Source organism: Xiphias gladius, chromosome 5, assembly GCF_016859285.1.
Source record: "Xiphias gladius isolate SHS-SW01 ecotype Sanya breed wild chromosome 5, ASM1685928v1, whole genome shotgun sequence".
Classification (NCBI taxonomy): domain Eukaryota; kingdom Metazoa; phylum Chordata; class Actinopteri; order Istiophoriformes; family Xiphiidae; genus Xiphias; species Xiphias gladius.
The window spans coordinates 19,368,686-19,383,832 of NC_053404.1; the positions used below are offsets into that span (position 1 = coordinate 19,368,686).

At 43.4% G+C, this 15,147-nt stretch overlaps 1 protein-coding gene across 1 annotated transcript; it reads right to left on the reverse strand.

Moving 5' to 3' along the window:
- Positions 1–1,064: 1,064 nt before the first annotated feature.
- LOC120790213 (serine/threonine-protein kinase H1-like) lies at positions 1,065–10,769 on the reverse strand. The gene is made up of 3 exons (XM_040127570.1): positions 10,510–10,769; positions 8,940–9,666; positions 1,065–1,439 (listed from the first exon to the last, which is right to left on the reverse strand). The coding sequence occupies exons 1-3, from the start codon at positions 10,767–10,769 to the stop codon at positions 1,065–1,067; spliced, it is 1,362 nt and encodes a 453-aa protein (XP_039983504.1).
- Positions 10,770–15,147: the final 4,378 nt, after the last annotated feature.

Genomic DNA, 15,147 nt, shown 5'->3' on the forward strand with positions numbered 1-15,147 from the left:
ATAGCTTTTATCTACGTGCGTAGACCCAGCTCACCAGAGTGTGATTCATGACTCGTAATCTGCAACCGAACGCATTAATCATAAATGATTAAAACAAAAATGGCAAAATTCCACAATATATAATGTGTGATATTACTAAACACGATTGAACTTGACTGGTAATTATGTTTTCCATCCTACTTGCATTTTAATGCACTCTCAACTTTTTTCCACTTGTGTCGCATACTCGTATTACCATTTTAATTTAAAACTTCTCACCGGAAAAAAAAAAAAGAGGCTTATTTCAAAAAATGCTGTTGTCTACGGCTTACATAATGTTTGGGGGAGAGCAGAGAGCTCTTTAAACCCAGAGCTTCATTTTAAGTTGATAGAGGCCTGTCACCAAATATCTGGATTGCGCTTTCAGTGGTTGCACAGGACTGTGGGTGCTGCTATGTAGGAGTACCAACAAAAGGAAAGACTAAGGCGCATTTGCTTCTTTTTGCCTCATAATGTAAAATACTAAATCTTCCTGCTGTTTGCTGGTGGGGGTTCGAATTCTTTTTCAAAAAGGGAAAAAGATCAGAGCGGAAAAAGCAGGTTTTTCTTCTACTTTTACATCATCCTTGCTAAGATTAGCTTTTACCATTACTATTCCTCAAATGATGAATTTCTCATTTTTTGGAATGAACGTCTTCAAAAGCAGGTAATGTGGTGACTCATAATGATCTAGATGAGACCCTGAACCCATTAGTCTGAGCTGTATGAACAACCTGGGGCTAGAGACCTTTTGAAGGTGGACAGCACTGTCTCAGTATAAGCCTGGATCTCTAAACGGGATATTCACTAATGGCTTAACTCGGCCACAAGAAACTAATGAAAGATGGAATTCAGATTTCATGGGAACCTTGGTCATTAGAAAAGCCTGACTGAAGTCCAGGGAAGAGAGGAAACTTTTTAGTCACACCCTCTGTCCCAGGCACTTTGGCTCCCTGTTTGCAGCCCTGAGGTTTGTGACTGCCACACACACTCAGCTGGTGCAGCTGGTCCCATCCCTTCATTAGCCTTCCCATGAATCTGGCGCTTTAGTTGGATGGCACTGACACTCCTAGAGCCCTCTGGCTGGTTGTTGTACGGCTCTCAGAGGCTGAATCAGTCCAGATGCTCTGCCCTGATGCTGCTCCCGTTTTTTTCCCCAACCACATTAGCTTTCCCAGGCCCACGCTGTTGGCATCACAGGAGCTTGCAGTGCTGCTCGGGCACCGGGAGGAGCTGCGTGACGCCCGCTTCCTGAGATTCTGGGAAATAGATCGATGGAGGTTTCTCACGGAGGAGCTGGCTGCCATGGTGACCACCCAAGAGTGACGGATGGCTTGGTCAGCGGTCAGGCGGCTGGCTGGGTCCAATGCCAGCAAGCACTGGATAAAGTCCTTTGCCAGGTTGGACACTGAGGGCCAGGGCTGTGGAATAGAAGAAGCAGAGCAGAGTGAGCCATCAGTGGTAATATAAAAGCACTCAATTCAGCCTATACACACAGACACTCTGGAAACCCGCAGTCCTTAAAAAGTTCCCGACTGGGTATCTAGGCAAGGCACGTGCACAGATTCAAAGCTTCTTAAAAGCAGGAAGCAAGATTTCATTCTAACAAAGCAATAAAACTATGATCCCTGTGCTCTGGAGGGCTAACAAGCAGAACTAAACTCAAAGGAAAGCTAAATGTCACTGGGCAAAGGGAAAACAGCAGTCTTGGCTGAATGATTGCGAAGCCTGGGAGGTAGGACAGCCCTGCTGGAGGCCTATGTGTGGGAGCATGTTTATTCTCAGCCGGTGTTAGCTTTACAATAAAAGCACCACAGATGAGCCTCATTGGCATAATTAAGAGACTACTTTGTTAATAACTTGTATCTCGCTTTATTGTCTAAGTATGCAAAAATATTTCCACAGTCACCCAACAATTAGCTCAGACATTTCTCTACAATGTCTGGCTGGGGAAAATAAAAGCTAAATACAGTAAAATCTGAGTATGCAAAATTCTCTCATTCTCCGCTCAAGCTAGCACAGACCAAATCTCACTCTTTAGGGAGGTCTCGCTCTCCATTTTAATCCTGAAATGCATTTCTCTCTGCTTTTTTTTGTCTCTCGTCGAGAAATGACAATTAATCAAGCATGAAATTGACAATCGCGAGACTGTTGCCAGTGAGAGGAATTCAAAGAAGCAGGGACTCACTTATTCTCGCAGTGCACTGACTGGAGAGGAGTGTGTGCGCGAGCATGGCGCAGGGTGCACAGTGGCCTGCTGAACGAGCCGTAAAAATGCTTCTCAATCAAACTTTCTTTTCACTGTGTTGCTATTTCACATCTTAGAAGAAGAAGAGTGACACTCATTTTTTCCTGGGAAGGAGAGAAAGTGTTTAATTGAGCTCCGACAACTAACAAGTCTGACTTTCCTCTTCATCCAGCACTGTCGGTGATTCGGTGAGCCTTCTTATTACCGTGCCATGGAATACTAATTTGATAGCAGCTGTGGCTAGCATTTCCTCTTGTCCTTGATCTGAAATGATGGGAAGACATAGGTTTAGTGCATACTGGCTACGTACGAGAGATGCTGAAGCTTTTTCTAGGTGGGAATGATGCAGAATGATCCACAGCTTCAAAGAGGTATCAAAAGTTGCCTCCTTGCTGCTATTAACATGGTACACCCAAAGAAAAAGAGATGTAACTGTGTTGTTGTCCTGGAACCAAGCCACCTGCAGGAAGTTTTATCCCTCTCTCTTATTTTGAACATTTTTCACGTCAAAATACACAAAGCCTTTATTGGGTTTGGAAAGAGTGGGTGTGATACATCACAGTTGAGCAGAGAGCTAGCCTAAGAGGAGGGGGGGGGGCAAGTGCTGAGCAGATATGGCATAAGCAGTGGAGAAACCTACAGGGCTGGGCTTATTGAGCAACATCTTGTTAGAGTGAATGAGAAGCTCCGCTGACTCTGTTGGCGGCGTGCTACATCTTTACCTGACAAAGCTAAAATTACAACAAATGAAGAAAACGCCGGAGGGTTGGATTGATGTGATCACGAGGATAATGCACTTTTGAGTAATGAACTACTCCACACGAGAGTCTCTGCCTCACAATTTGCTCAAATATGATTCATCTGATTCACCTGGCAGCATTCCCTGAGCCAAGTTTAGAGTGCATTCAGAAAAATATTCGGACCCCTACATTTTTTAAACATTTTGTTAAGTTGCAGCCTTATCACCAAAAATCACCAATCTACACTCAATACCCCAAAGCGAAAACAGCATTGTAGAAATTTTTGCAAATTTATTAAAAAGGAAAAACATCATAGCATATTGACATTAGTAATCAGACCCTTTGCTATGACACTTGAAATTTTGCAGAGGGGCCTCCCGTTTCTCTTGATCATCTGTGCGATGTTTCTACACCTTGATTTGAGTCATCCTGTAGTAGATTCAATTGATTGGACAGGATTTGGAAAAGCACACAGCTGTCTATAAAAGGTCTTACAGCTGACAGTGCATATCTGAGCAAATACCAAGCCATGAGGTCCAAGGAACTGCCTGCAGAGCTCAGAGACAGGACTTTGTCAAGGCAAAAATCTGGGGAAGGCTACAAAAAATGTTCTGCTGCATTGAAGGTTCCCAAGAGCGCAGTGGCCTCCATAATTCTTAAATGGAAGAAGTGTGAGATGACCAGGACTCTTCCTAGAGCTGGCTGCCCAGCCAAACTGAGCAGTCAGAGGAGAAGGGCCTTGGTAAGAGAGGTGACCAAGAATCTGATGGTGAGTCTGGCAGAGTTCCAGAGATCCTGTGTGGAGTTGGGAGAAACTCCCAAAAGGAAAACCATCACTGCAGCACTCCACCGATCTGGGCTTTATGGCAGCGTGGTCATACACAAGTCTCTCTTCAGTGAAAGATAGACGAAAGCCAGCGTGGAGTTTGAAAACAGGAACCTTAAGGACCTTAAGGACTCACAGACTGTAAGAAACAAGATTCTCTGGTCTAATGAAACCAAGGTTGAATGGTTTGTCCTCAATTCTAAGTGTCAGGTCTGGAGGAAAGTAGGCACTGCACATCACCAACCCAATCCTAATGGTAAAGCAAGGTGGTGGCAGCATCCTGCTCTGGGGGTGTTTTTCAGCAGCAGGGACAGGGAGACTGGTCAGGGTTTAGGTAAAGCTAAACGCAGCAAAGTACAGAGAGGTCCCTAATGAAAACCCAGTCCAGAGCACTCAGGACCTCAGACTAGGATGAAGGTTCACCTTCCAACAGGTCAAATACCCTAAGAAGACAGTCATGACAACACAGGAGTGGGCTAGGGACAACCCTGTGAATGTCCTGGAGTGGCCCAGTCAGAGCCCTGACTTGAACCCAATCGAATATCTCTGGAGAGACCTAAAAATGGCTGTCCATCGATGGTCCCCATCCCCAGCTTTGTCATTATGGGGTACTGTTTGTAAAAAGTAAAAAAAAAAAAAGAAAAAAGAAAAAATTAATTATTATTAATTTAAACCATTTTAGCATAAGGCTGCAAAATTGTGAACAAAATGTGGGAAAAAAAAGTGAAGGGGTCTGAATACTCTCTGAATGCACTTTACATATGCCTTATCAATATTTGTCCAAATGGGGAAGACGGTCTGTGTCTAATTCAGGTGAAAGTTGCAGCTAAACCGCAGTAATCAAAATATCGATACCCGGATGCAGGCGAGATTGGGCTGTCATGTACAATACACTGTGGCCGAGTGGAGGCTTGATTTGTTCACATGTTGCTCACTAGGGGGCAGAATGGGCTAACCATTACCCAGGTCTCCCTGCTTCTGAGAGATGTAGATGTTTGGGTTGGGTCAGTAGAGTGTGGCTTCAATAACACAGCAACAGAATGCAGAGGAAGGCTCCCAGGCTGCCGTCTGGCCCGAGCTAATACAAGGATTTGTGCTTTACATACCAAAGGCTTCCGTGACATGAGCACACACGCATGCACGCAGACACACACAATGAAATCCACTCACATACGCGAGAGGAGATGCCCTGATTAAGTATGAGGGAAATGCTCCGTCCTACATAAAGCGAAACGGGTTGAGTGACAAGGTGCGAAAGCTCCCAAGGCTACACACCAAGCCTACCTCCTCCACCCTGCCATCAATCCCCAACTCCCCCACCCTCCCTCCCACCGCTGCGTAAACGCACCGGTGTAAGTCTGCACCACAGGTCTTTAGGCCAAGGGCTGTTTCACCTGTGGGGAGAATGTATACATGGTGTGTGTGTGCGCGCTCGCGTGTCTGTGTGTGTTGCAAGTGGAGTGAGGAAGGGCTGGAGGATGCCGGGGCCACAGAGAGAACCAGTTCGTAGGCAGGTGCTGGCGGCTGTTTGCATTTCTGAATAAGTCCCGCCTCGGTTTTTAACCCCAAGCACACGCACACACACACACACACACACACACACACACACACACACACACACACATACATTTACTGCATGTTTTGTTATGATAAACACAAAAGGTTACTGATACTTTTGGAAGAATGCTTGTAATTGCAGCCCCGGTGAATTAATTTGCATATGAAAATAAGAGTAAAATCTTTCTATGTCCATCTAGAAAAATTATAGTACCTGAAGTTAATCACTTTTTCACTGCACTGCCTTGTTGAATGCCAACTTCTATTTACATTTCTTATGTTAATGACTAACAAACTGGCGTATTACATAACTGTTCAAAGGTATAAAAGGACCTGGAGGGCTTCATGATTTTAAGGCAATTAATTAACTCATATTTAACTGTACAGTAAAAAGAAAGAAACTATACCAATAAATACATAGAATTTTATATTCCCGTCCTTGTTATGGAACTCTAGAGTAATTTACCACAGTTTTGTGAACAGAATGTGAACTCTCACCAAATTCAGAGGATGGCCCTTTGTTTTTTTGGTGCCATATTGGCTCAATTGTTGAAACTGTGGGTGTGAATCCAGCAGCAGGTTAAAGGTGCGGTCGCATTAGCCTCCCATTTAACGAAACTGTCCAGCACTCAGTCCCCCCCCAAAAAAAGGACGCAAGGACATTGTTCCGGGGTTGGACGTTGAGAGCAATTCTGCAGCTTGTAGTCTGGTAATGTGACATACTAAACAGGGTAATGGTACATTGTTAAGAATAATAATTTCTCCATTTCGAAACACAGCGGATCAGTGTTTCTATTGGCTGACTGTGCACATCTGCCAGGCCCAAAATTGAATGAAAGTAAACCTGTGTGCCTGTTACAAGCAACACAAGAAACTTTGTCTTTTTTTGTGGGCTTCAATGTGATTATATGGCAGATGGAGCGGGGTGTAGGTATAACGTGACCACACCTTAAGGCCTTTCTGCGAGGAGTTTGGAATTCCTCTTCCATTTCCCTCCACAGTCCAAACAGGGAGATCAGACGCCTCTCCCAAGAAGCAGGTTTAGTTGTCGGATAACTCTGCTGAGTTAAACTCCAGATTCAAGGGGATTTTTTTTTTTTAAAACTGACCGGATAACTCATCAAATCCAGGCCTTAGGAAGAGAGGAAAGGAAAAAAAAACTCTATTGTGTTAGTGGCGCCAATGTGTTTGTCTGTGTATGTGTTGTGTCAGTGTAATGGCTGTCTGTCCCATGTGCACCCAGCCTCTCACTGACATACTGAGATAGGCCCCAGCAGCCTGTAAACCTAGCCAGGATCAGCTACACAGATAATATAGCTGTAAAAGATAAAAAAATCCAAACAAATATCAATGATTATTATTAATAATTAATTTTGTCTCCTAATGTCCATCTCAATATGAGTTTCAGGAGAATTTTTAAGGCTCTCTGATTGCATTTTCTCATGTAATCATATCATCTGTTCTGCTCTGGTGCATTGCCTTGACATCCACTCCAGTCACTAGTGACATCCTTAGTAAAAAAATAACTGTACTCCTTGATTATCGCTGCCAAATGTTCATCTTAGGTTTTCCTTTCAACAGTCCTTTATTCAAAAAGCGATTTGCGATAAGAGAACTTTACTGGATGTGTTTGCGCTGCTGTGAGTACTGTACGCTGTGGATCTGCGTCTTTAAAGCATGGAGGATCCAGTCAGTGTTATCATTACTATTTATACAATAAAAGGCATTTTGTAGATCACTCTGTCGCTTTGTTCAATTGACAACGTGACAAAAGACAGCTCGTTTCAAAGGAAGCTCTTCAAGTCAAATTTAATATGTGAGGGGAACTGCTCCGGCTGTTGAAACAGTTCCCGTCCCAAAGAGAAGCACCCCTCTGAATGACATGAAAAACCCTTGTGATGGCAGGGGACACTTTGTGGTTACTTGTGAACCTTTGTCACACATTATAACATTATTATCATAGTGCGTGTGTGTCCGTGTGTGTGTATGGCTGTGCTGCCGGTCTACTGGAGAGGGTGGAGACTTGCACGGAAAAGAAAATAAGTGTCTTGTCAACATGAAAATGTGATTGATGGCTGATTCATTGGGCCCTGGGCCGCTACTCAGCCATGTATGATGTCTTCATATGAATCTACAGATTGATGTCTTTACTGCATCTCGCTGGGTCGTAAGATACTATACGTAAGTGTAAGTGTATTTGTTCCCAAAGGACTCTTCTCCACCAGTGTGGCCTACATACAGTATGAGCTGTGTCGGAAGCCACCATGAAAAACGTTAAATAAGCCCTTGCATAAACTCTAGAAGGATTTTGCACTATTGTTCAGTTGGTGGTCAGTGCAGCGGTAAACACAGGGATAATAGTCCAGGGCCTATGTAAGGGAGCCTCTTGTATGCCAGACTAAAATGTCAAACTGCATCCCTGAGAATCGAGCCAGGCTTAAAGCCCAGTGAATAATCCAGCCTTGGGTGTAATCAGCGTGAAAGAACAAGCCCGAACTCACCACTGAGCTCAACAGAATAGGCTGTTAAAAATACCCACTTCAGCTGTATGACAGAGGAACGGGGGGGGGGGCAAGCAGGGTCTCCTTTTCCCCTATTTTGAAGCACTCTCAGAGAGCCAAACCAAACGGGAACACGAGACACCACAACAAACTCTATCAGCGGATCCATTCATGTGCTTTATAACGTTGGAGAGGAAGAGATGAAAACGAGGCAAAAAGATCACCTGGTTACCTTGTTGAATTCTATTTGTATTAGGCAAGGATAGAATAATGAGGCTATTTCTGGTAGGGACTTTTGTGGAAGACTGTCAGTCTTGCATTATTTCAAGCAAAGGCCACGTCTACATTATCATGGGCATCTGTGAGCATTAAGAGAATGACAACTTCCACCTTTCTGTGACAGAATATTTCGGAAAAACAGCTTGAACAGTATGTGTCTGCTGCCTGAGCTGGAGTTCAGCTTTTGAACTGGCTACTTATTTTCACTCTCTGTTAGCACAGTCCTTTAACACGAAAACACTCTATGGGGACATACATAAATGCTTGTGTAAATTTGAAAGAGATTAGTTAAAGACTGAAAGTCTTTTTGGGCAAAATGCAAATCCCAGATCAGATAAAACAAACAATAAAATCAAGAGCTGTGTCTTGGGGAAAATATATGCAGTTGGTGTAACAGGTAAAAATTGGCTTTGTATTGCAACTGTATGTAAATTTAATGTTTGTTTGTTTAAAGTGTGTTAGCAACTTGCACCCAAAAATTCTATGGTTCCCCGGTTCTATTCATTGAGTTGTTGCATTAGCTGGATGTGCTACATGCCCATACATCACCCTGACCTCTGCACCCTTAGTTTCTGCCTTGCTTCATATATTGAATCCACTAATGTTGGCGTTGGATATAAATTGTGGGGTGCAGAATTGTCCGATACGCATGTATTTCTAAGTGATACTGGGCTGGTAATAAGATTATTTTTGCCTCTAAAGCTGTTTGCTACCAAGATATACTTACTGTGCATAACTGAAGCCCAATCTGCATGTAAAGCTCAACTTACATCTCCATGGAAGCGGTATTTTCCTCTCACAATGGATCTGTAGAGTCGTGTGCGACTGCTGTCCTCAAACGGCATCGATCCACTCAGCACGATGTAGGCGATCACCCCCAGGGCCCACATGTCCACTGAACAGGAATAGGGTCTCTTCAGCAAGACTTCTGGGGCCATGTACTCTGGTGTTCCACAAGTGGTTCTCAGGGACCATGAACACTCTGCACCAGTCTGATCTCCCCCATCGCTCATGCCAGTGTCAGAAACCTCAGACCCCATGCCTGTCCCCCCAAATGTGGCCAATCCAAAGTCAGTCACCAGCAGCCTGGAGTCAGACCCGGGGTGGTAGTACAGAAGATTTTCAGGCTTCAAATCTCTGTGGGTGATACCCAGATTGTGCAGGTATCCCACCCCAGCCAGCACCATCCGGAGGGCCTGGGTGGCGTCCCGCTCTGTGAAGTGGCCCCTGCTGATAACGCGGTCCAACAACTCCCCACCTGTCGCCAGTTCCAGCACCATGTAAACCCGCCGTGGAAACTGAAACACCTCGATCAGCTGAATCACATTGGCGTGGCTCACCCGCTGCAGCACCGCCAACTCTGATGCGCACACCTCACGGCCCTCTGGGTCCTTTACCTCCGTCATTTTTATGGCGAAGGGCTGGCGAGTCGCCCTGTGCTCCACACGGACAACGCGGCTGAAGCTTCCGCGACCGATCAGAGCCTTGATGTCGTACCTGACAGGGCAAACGGGAAAGATGACGCATTACAGCATAACTATCTGAAACACTGGTTGAAACTGAAACACTGTCGTGAAGCACTCATGACTCTCACTGCAGCTGCAGCCTTGATGGATGGGAAGGCATCTGCATGCTGTATGGGCTAATCAGATGACAGGGGGGACTTTTGCAAAATCAGTTTCCTTGCTTTAATTGTTTCTAAGCTTTCATCTGACAGGAACACGAAGGCAATCTACAGTTATTACAAGGCCTAGACCTCTCAAATCAATGTCTACTATTACTGCTAATAAATTGTTTTGCACCAAGGTTGGTGGTGGTTGGCTGAGAAGAATGAGAAAGCTGGCGACATTAAAAAGCCTTTCATGAGTAACTGGAAGGCTCATAAAAAGTAATTTCACCATGCATTATGTTGCAAATGATCTACTTTTGAATGAATGTCAAAAACTGGCCACCCACAACATTGAGATAATACTACTTGTTTTACAGTCTAGCATTTCTATCCTTTCTTTTTTCATCACAGTAAGGTACTTTAAATTTGGAAGACAAAATTAGTTAACGCCTCCAAGTATCAACTGTGATTAAACCAACATGTTTTTTGTTGACCTTTTCCAAATAATCTTCAAGATTTTAATTGTTTATTTGTTTTTGCCAGAATTAAAACACATTTTAACATTATTGATGTTGGCAAAAAAAAATTAAGAGACAGTTTAACTGCACAAATAAGATATGTAATATTGTATTACTGGATTTGTGGAAATATTTACACATCACTTGAAAAATAGTAGATTTATATTTGAAATGATCTCACCTTTTTATTGAATCCTTACTATAAACATTTACCTTGCTGTCACACGTGGATCAAATCTGTCCTTATACTTGGCAACTTTGTCCTGTTGTCGTCCATCTCTGAGTATCAGCTGTTGGCTGTTTGGCGGCGGCTGACGATTCTTGCCACCGGCGGAAAACCGTGGGCCTCTTTGCTTCTTTGGCTTATCATCATCCTCACGACGTGCTTTGCTGAAGGCCACAATTGATTGCACCACACTTACATAGCCCTTCTTGGATGTCTCAGGCAGCACCTTACTGTTCCCACAGCCCATCACTCAGATGGAACCAACCATCGCCACGGAGGGGAATTAAAAAAATTCCTACTTCTGCTGTGAAATGATTGTAGCCTGAAATTGAGAACACAAGCCTACATGGCAGCAGCTTGTTTCTGCTAGAGCACACAGATAAGCATGAATGTCAGGTGTTGCTTTGAGTGTGTAAACAGTAGCAGCAGACCCCACCCACCAGCAGGTTGTAAGCTGGCAGGTGTGTGAACCCACACTCTCACGCACTTGTGATAAAAGTGTCTTGTAAACAGAAGTTGTTTTGAAGCTATTGTCACCCCTCATGGAAGCGATTACCACGGTGATAGCAGACTACAGCAGTGTCAGTGTGGAAGAAAGACCCCCATCGAAGTCAAGGTTCCAGCAACACACATCGTAACACAACATATAGCCACATAATATATTCCTTAGATGATTTTAAAATGCTGTTTGATCAGCTTCCTTGGCACTAAAAATGCCTACAAGTTATGGAAACTCTGTTCTCTGTGAAGACATGTGAAGACGAAATGTTCGTGGCTAATGGGAGCTAGATATTGATACAGAGCAAAAAAACATTTTCAAATTGTCGGGTGAAGCATTCCTTTACTCATGCATCCAGTGTTTCCAGTAATTTCCACCATCCAAGGTAAACTGATAACAGCATAACACATTCGACAAAAGTGAGCAAGACCAAGGCTTGGAAGCCTAAACAAGGCTGGCCCCAACATCTGTGGTTGGCAGAAATGTACTTTACTCAAGTACTCCATTGTTAAAGCACTTATACTTCATTTGAGAACTTTTATCTATATGCTGTCAAATCAAACTGCACTATGTTGATTTGACAGCTATAGTTGCTGGGTAGTGCTTTCACGGACTTATCTACAAAAGAATGGTGAAAACGTCAACGTGACAGCACCAAACGCTGAGCTAACTCAATTTCTCTTCAAGTCTGATCGACTGCCGTTAAAGTTTGGGTCATGCACTACTTCAAGCAAGACCAAATGACCTTTGAACTTCCCGCAAGTCTTTTTATTTCCGCTTTTCACCGAGAGACAGAGCACACACATACAACTCTCCCACTCAAACTGACCCTCGGTAACATGGAGACCTGACAACCGCAGTTACATTTATATTTGTTGTAGCAAAGACTAAAACACAGATACTTTTTAAATAGTGAAATATAGCGTTGTGTAATTGACGCTTATGCCCGCTGCATTTTCTAACTGCCTGAGGATTGCGTCTCATTGTATCAGGAACCCAATGCAGAAGGTATATTGTACATGCTCATTGTACTGGCGGTATTGTGGAGCACAGTATCTGTCATACAGTGCCCCTGTCAAGCCCGTGACTAATACTACACTACTTTTTCCATTTTCTGCATTATTGCTGTGCTGCTGTCATCATGTTCATAATCTTCAGAGAATGGAACAGGGAAGGATGAAGAATATAACATACAGTAGAGCCTCCTCTCCCTTCCTTCCTCTGCCCTGTACATTATTTAAAAGAGCTAAACTTTGCAGAAACTGATCACATGCACATATTTATTCACACGAGGCCGCAGAGAGGAAGCAGGGGGATCAAACAGAGGGATGAAGCACCTCCCTGCCGCAAGTAGTGTGCCGTACACCTAGTTTATTCTTTTTCATTTGAGCAGTGCTGAAGTAATGTGGTTGTATGAGGTTTGTATAATGAGTTCATGTTTTTGAATAAATTGTGCAGCATGCTTGTGTATTTAGAAAGGTTTGCCTGGCCTGCTTCCAGAATGAGGCATAATATATTTTTAAAAAGTGCTACCTAGAGACTTTTATAGTTTTTATTTGATTTTTTTTTTTTTTTGGGGGTGACATCCTTTAATCTGAGTTTATTGTTGCTTTCCTTAATTTTCTAGCTGGTTCTTTGTAAGTGGTAGGTTTTGCTGCTCATGGTAACTTCCTTTCTCCCATTCATTTCCTTGCCGTTATTAAAAAAAATACGCAGTGCTCTCGCCGCCCGAGAAAAATACACAATTTCCTGTGTGGCAGGAGGATTATTCCCACAAAAGGCCTACCAGATGCAAACTGTTTAGAAGCAGCGAATGGAAAAGCTTTCATGAAATGAGTAGAGGTTTAATCGCTATTGTGTTGTATCCATTGGCAGTTAAGAGCGGGAAATGTTTATTTATATAAAAATGTCATAGATGCTATTATACATTGCTGTGCCTTTTTTGAGGGTGTGAATTGGTTTGTCATAGGACAGAGAAGCGGGCTGCATCATCGGTTGCTTGTCTGCTGCAGTTTTTTTTTCCTTTATCCAGAGGAGCCAAAGGGGAAGCTGGGCCTATCAGTCTGTTCTGCTGTCACACACGGCCTATCCCTTCTCGAAGGACTTCACACACACACACACACACACACACACACACACACACACACACACACACGTACACACAGAAAGCAAGAGACAGACGCCCCTCCATACACAGACACACAGAACCGACAGAGCCGACAGAGGATAGACATCACATCAGCACTGAGGTGGTAAATCGCCCTTCAGAAGCCTTCCTCAAGGGAGTCAGCAGTTCAGCGTTTATCGAACCACTATCTGATTACTAAAAGGCTGTCCTCGGTTATAAATGAACCCACAACATGTGTGTGGTATCGGTAATGCCGAGGCCTTGGGAGTAAAAGCCATTATGGGCTGCTGTGAATCAGTTTAGGCCAGAGGAGCGGTCAGAGCGCAGCTGCCACCTACCAGTCAGTTCATTACTGTTGTTATTGTAGTCCCGGGATGTGATACCTGTGTGTGAGAGGAGTGGGCTGGTAGCTAGAGCAAACTGCAAGCTGTCGATTGAAGTGGCTCACAAGCACAGGTGAGTGAAAGGCTGCGGAAGAGCTGTTGTTTCTCGGTCGAAAGTGGAAAAAAAAAGTTGGGTTTGAAAAAAGAAAATGATTCAATGAACACTTGACCTTTGAAAACGTTAGCTTTATCTGGGTGAGGCAGCATGGAGCCTATTTCTGGTGTGCGCTTAACATCAAAACGAGCAGGGATGATTGGAAGCAGCATATTATTTTTAAAAAAGCTGTACCGCTCACAGTTTTCACAATTCATCAAGATTTTCAAAGATTTTTTTTTTTTTTTTTTTTTTTTTTTGTGGCAACAGTTTGCGTTTGGCCCTTTCTCGCTTCAACATGATGATGCCTCCGTGCACATAGCCAGGTACATAAATAAAAGGTTTTCCTGGCCTGCACAGAGCCCTGACCCCAATCCCATCCAATACCTTCGGGATAAAGTGGAACTGCGACTGCGAGTCAGGTTTTATCACCCAGCATCAGTGGCCAACCTGACTAATCCTCTTGTGGATGAATGAGAGCCAATCCCTGCGGCCAGGTTCCAGAAGTGTCTAGCCTGTTACAGCAGCAAATTAATGACTATTACTTTGACATGTTAAATAAGCAGATGCATTACATGGGTGTAATGTTTTGTCATATAGTGTGTCTGCTCAATCTACTCATCTGTATTATTATTGCGAGGATGGACAGCTTTTTCAGAGGCTTCACTGGTTTTATAGGGAGGATGTAGAGGACTACATCTGCATCTACTACATCCATGTTTGATTGTGTGTTTTAAAGCTTTTTGATTTGTGATTTGGATTTTTTTTTTTCATAAATATGGTCAGATTTAAATGTTCTGAGTATTTACTCAACTTTGATCAAGTCCAATCAATCTATTTATAAAGATTATACAGACCGAGAGTAACGAGAATAAAACGGGACCTAAAATAGAACCTTGTAGTACTCCACAGGAGGCAGGTGCAGAGGAGTCAGTCGGTTTTTATTTGCCACAAACAGCCGATGTAGTTACTGTACAGACTTTTACCATAGCTTTAGCTATAGTTAAAGCTAAAGCTATAACTATAGCTTTAGCTAGCTGGCATCCTACACACCAACCACGCGTTTACAGAGTATCCCTATGTGTGACCACACCTCAAACAGACCTTAAGACTTACCTCAAACTCCAGTTCTTTCCATTCCTTTTCTTCCAGACCTCTCTTCTTTTCCTCTTGTTCATTAATATTGACTAGAGTCATAAAGCCTCGAATTAGGTGCAAATTCTTTGCTCAAGCTGTAACACTTTCAACTTACGCGGACACGTTTGCCACAGTTTGCTCCTCCCAGGGTGAATATCTGCTTCCTTGCACGGACTTTATATGCAACTGTATTCTGAACTTGCCGCTAAGTCCAAATACACCTTAATATCACCAATAAACCATCTGTTGCCCTAAAGAGAGACGACTCATGGTTTATAATGAACTCAACTTGAATTTGTGAAAAATCTTACGTAAAAATTAGCGGCAACATGCTTTCCATGTGAGATCTGAAAATGCATTGGGTATGTTAACAGGTCTAAAAGG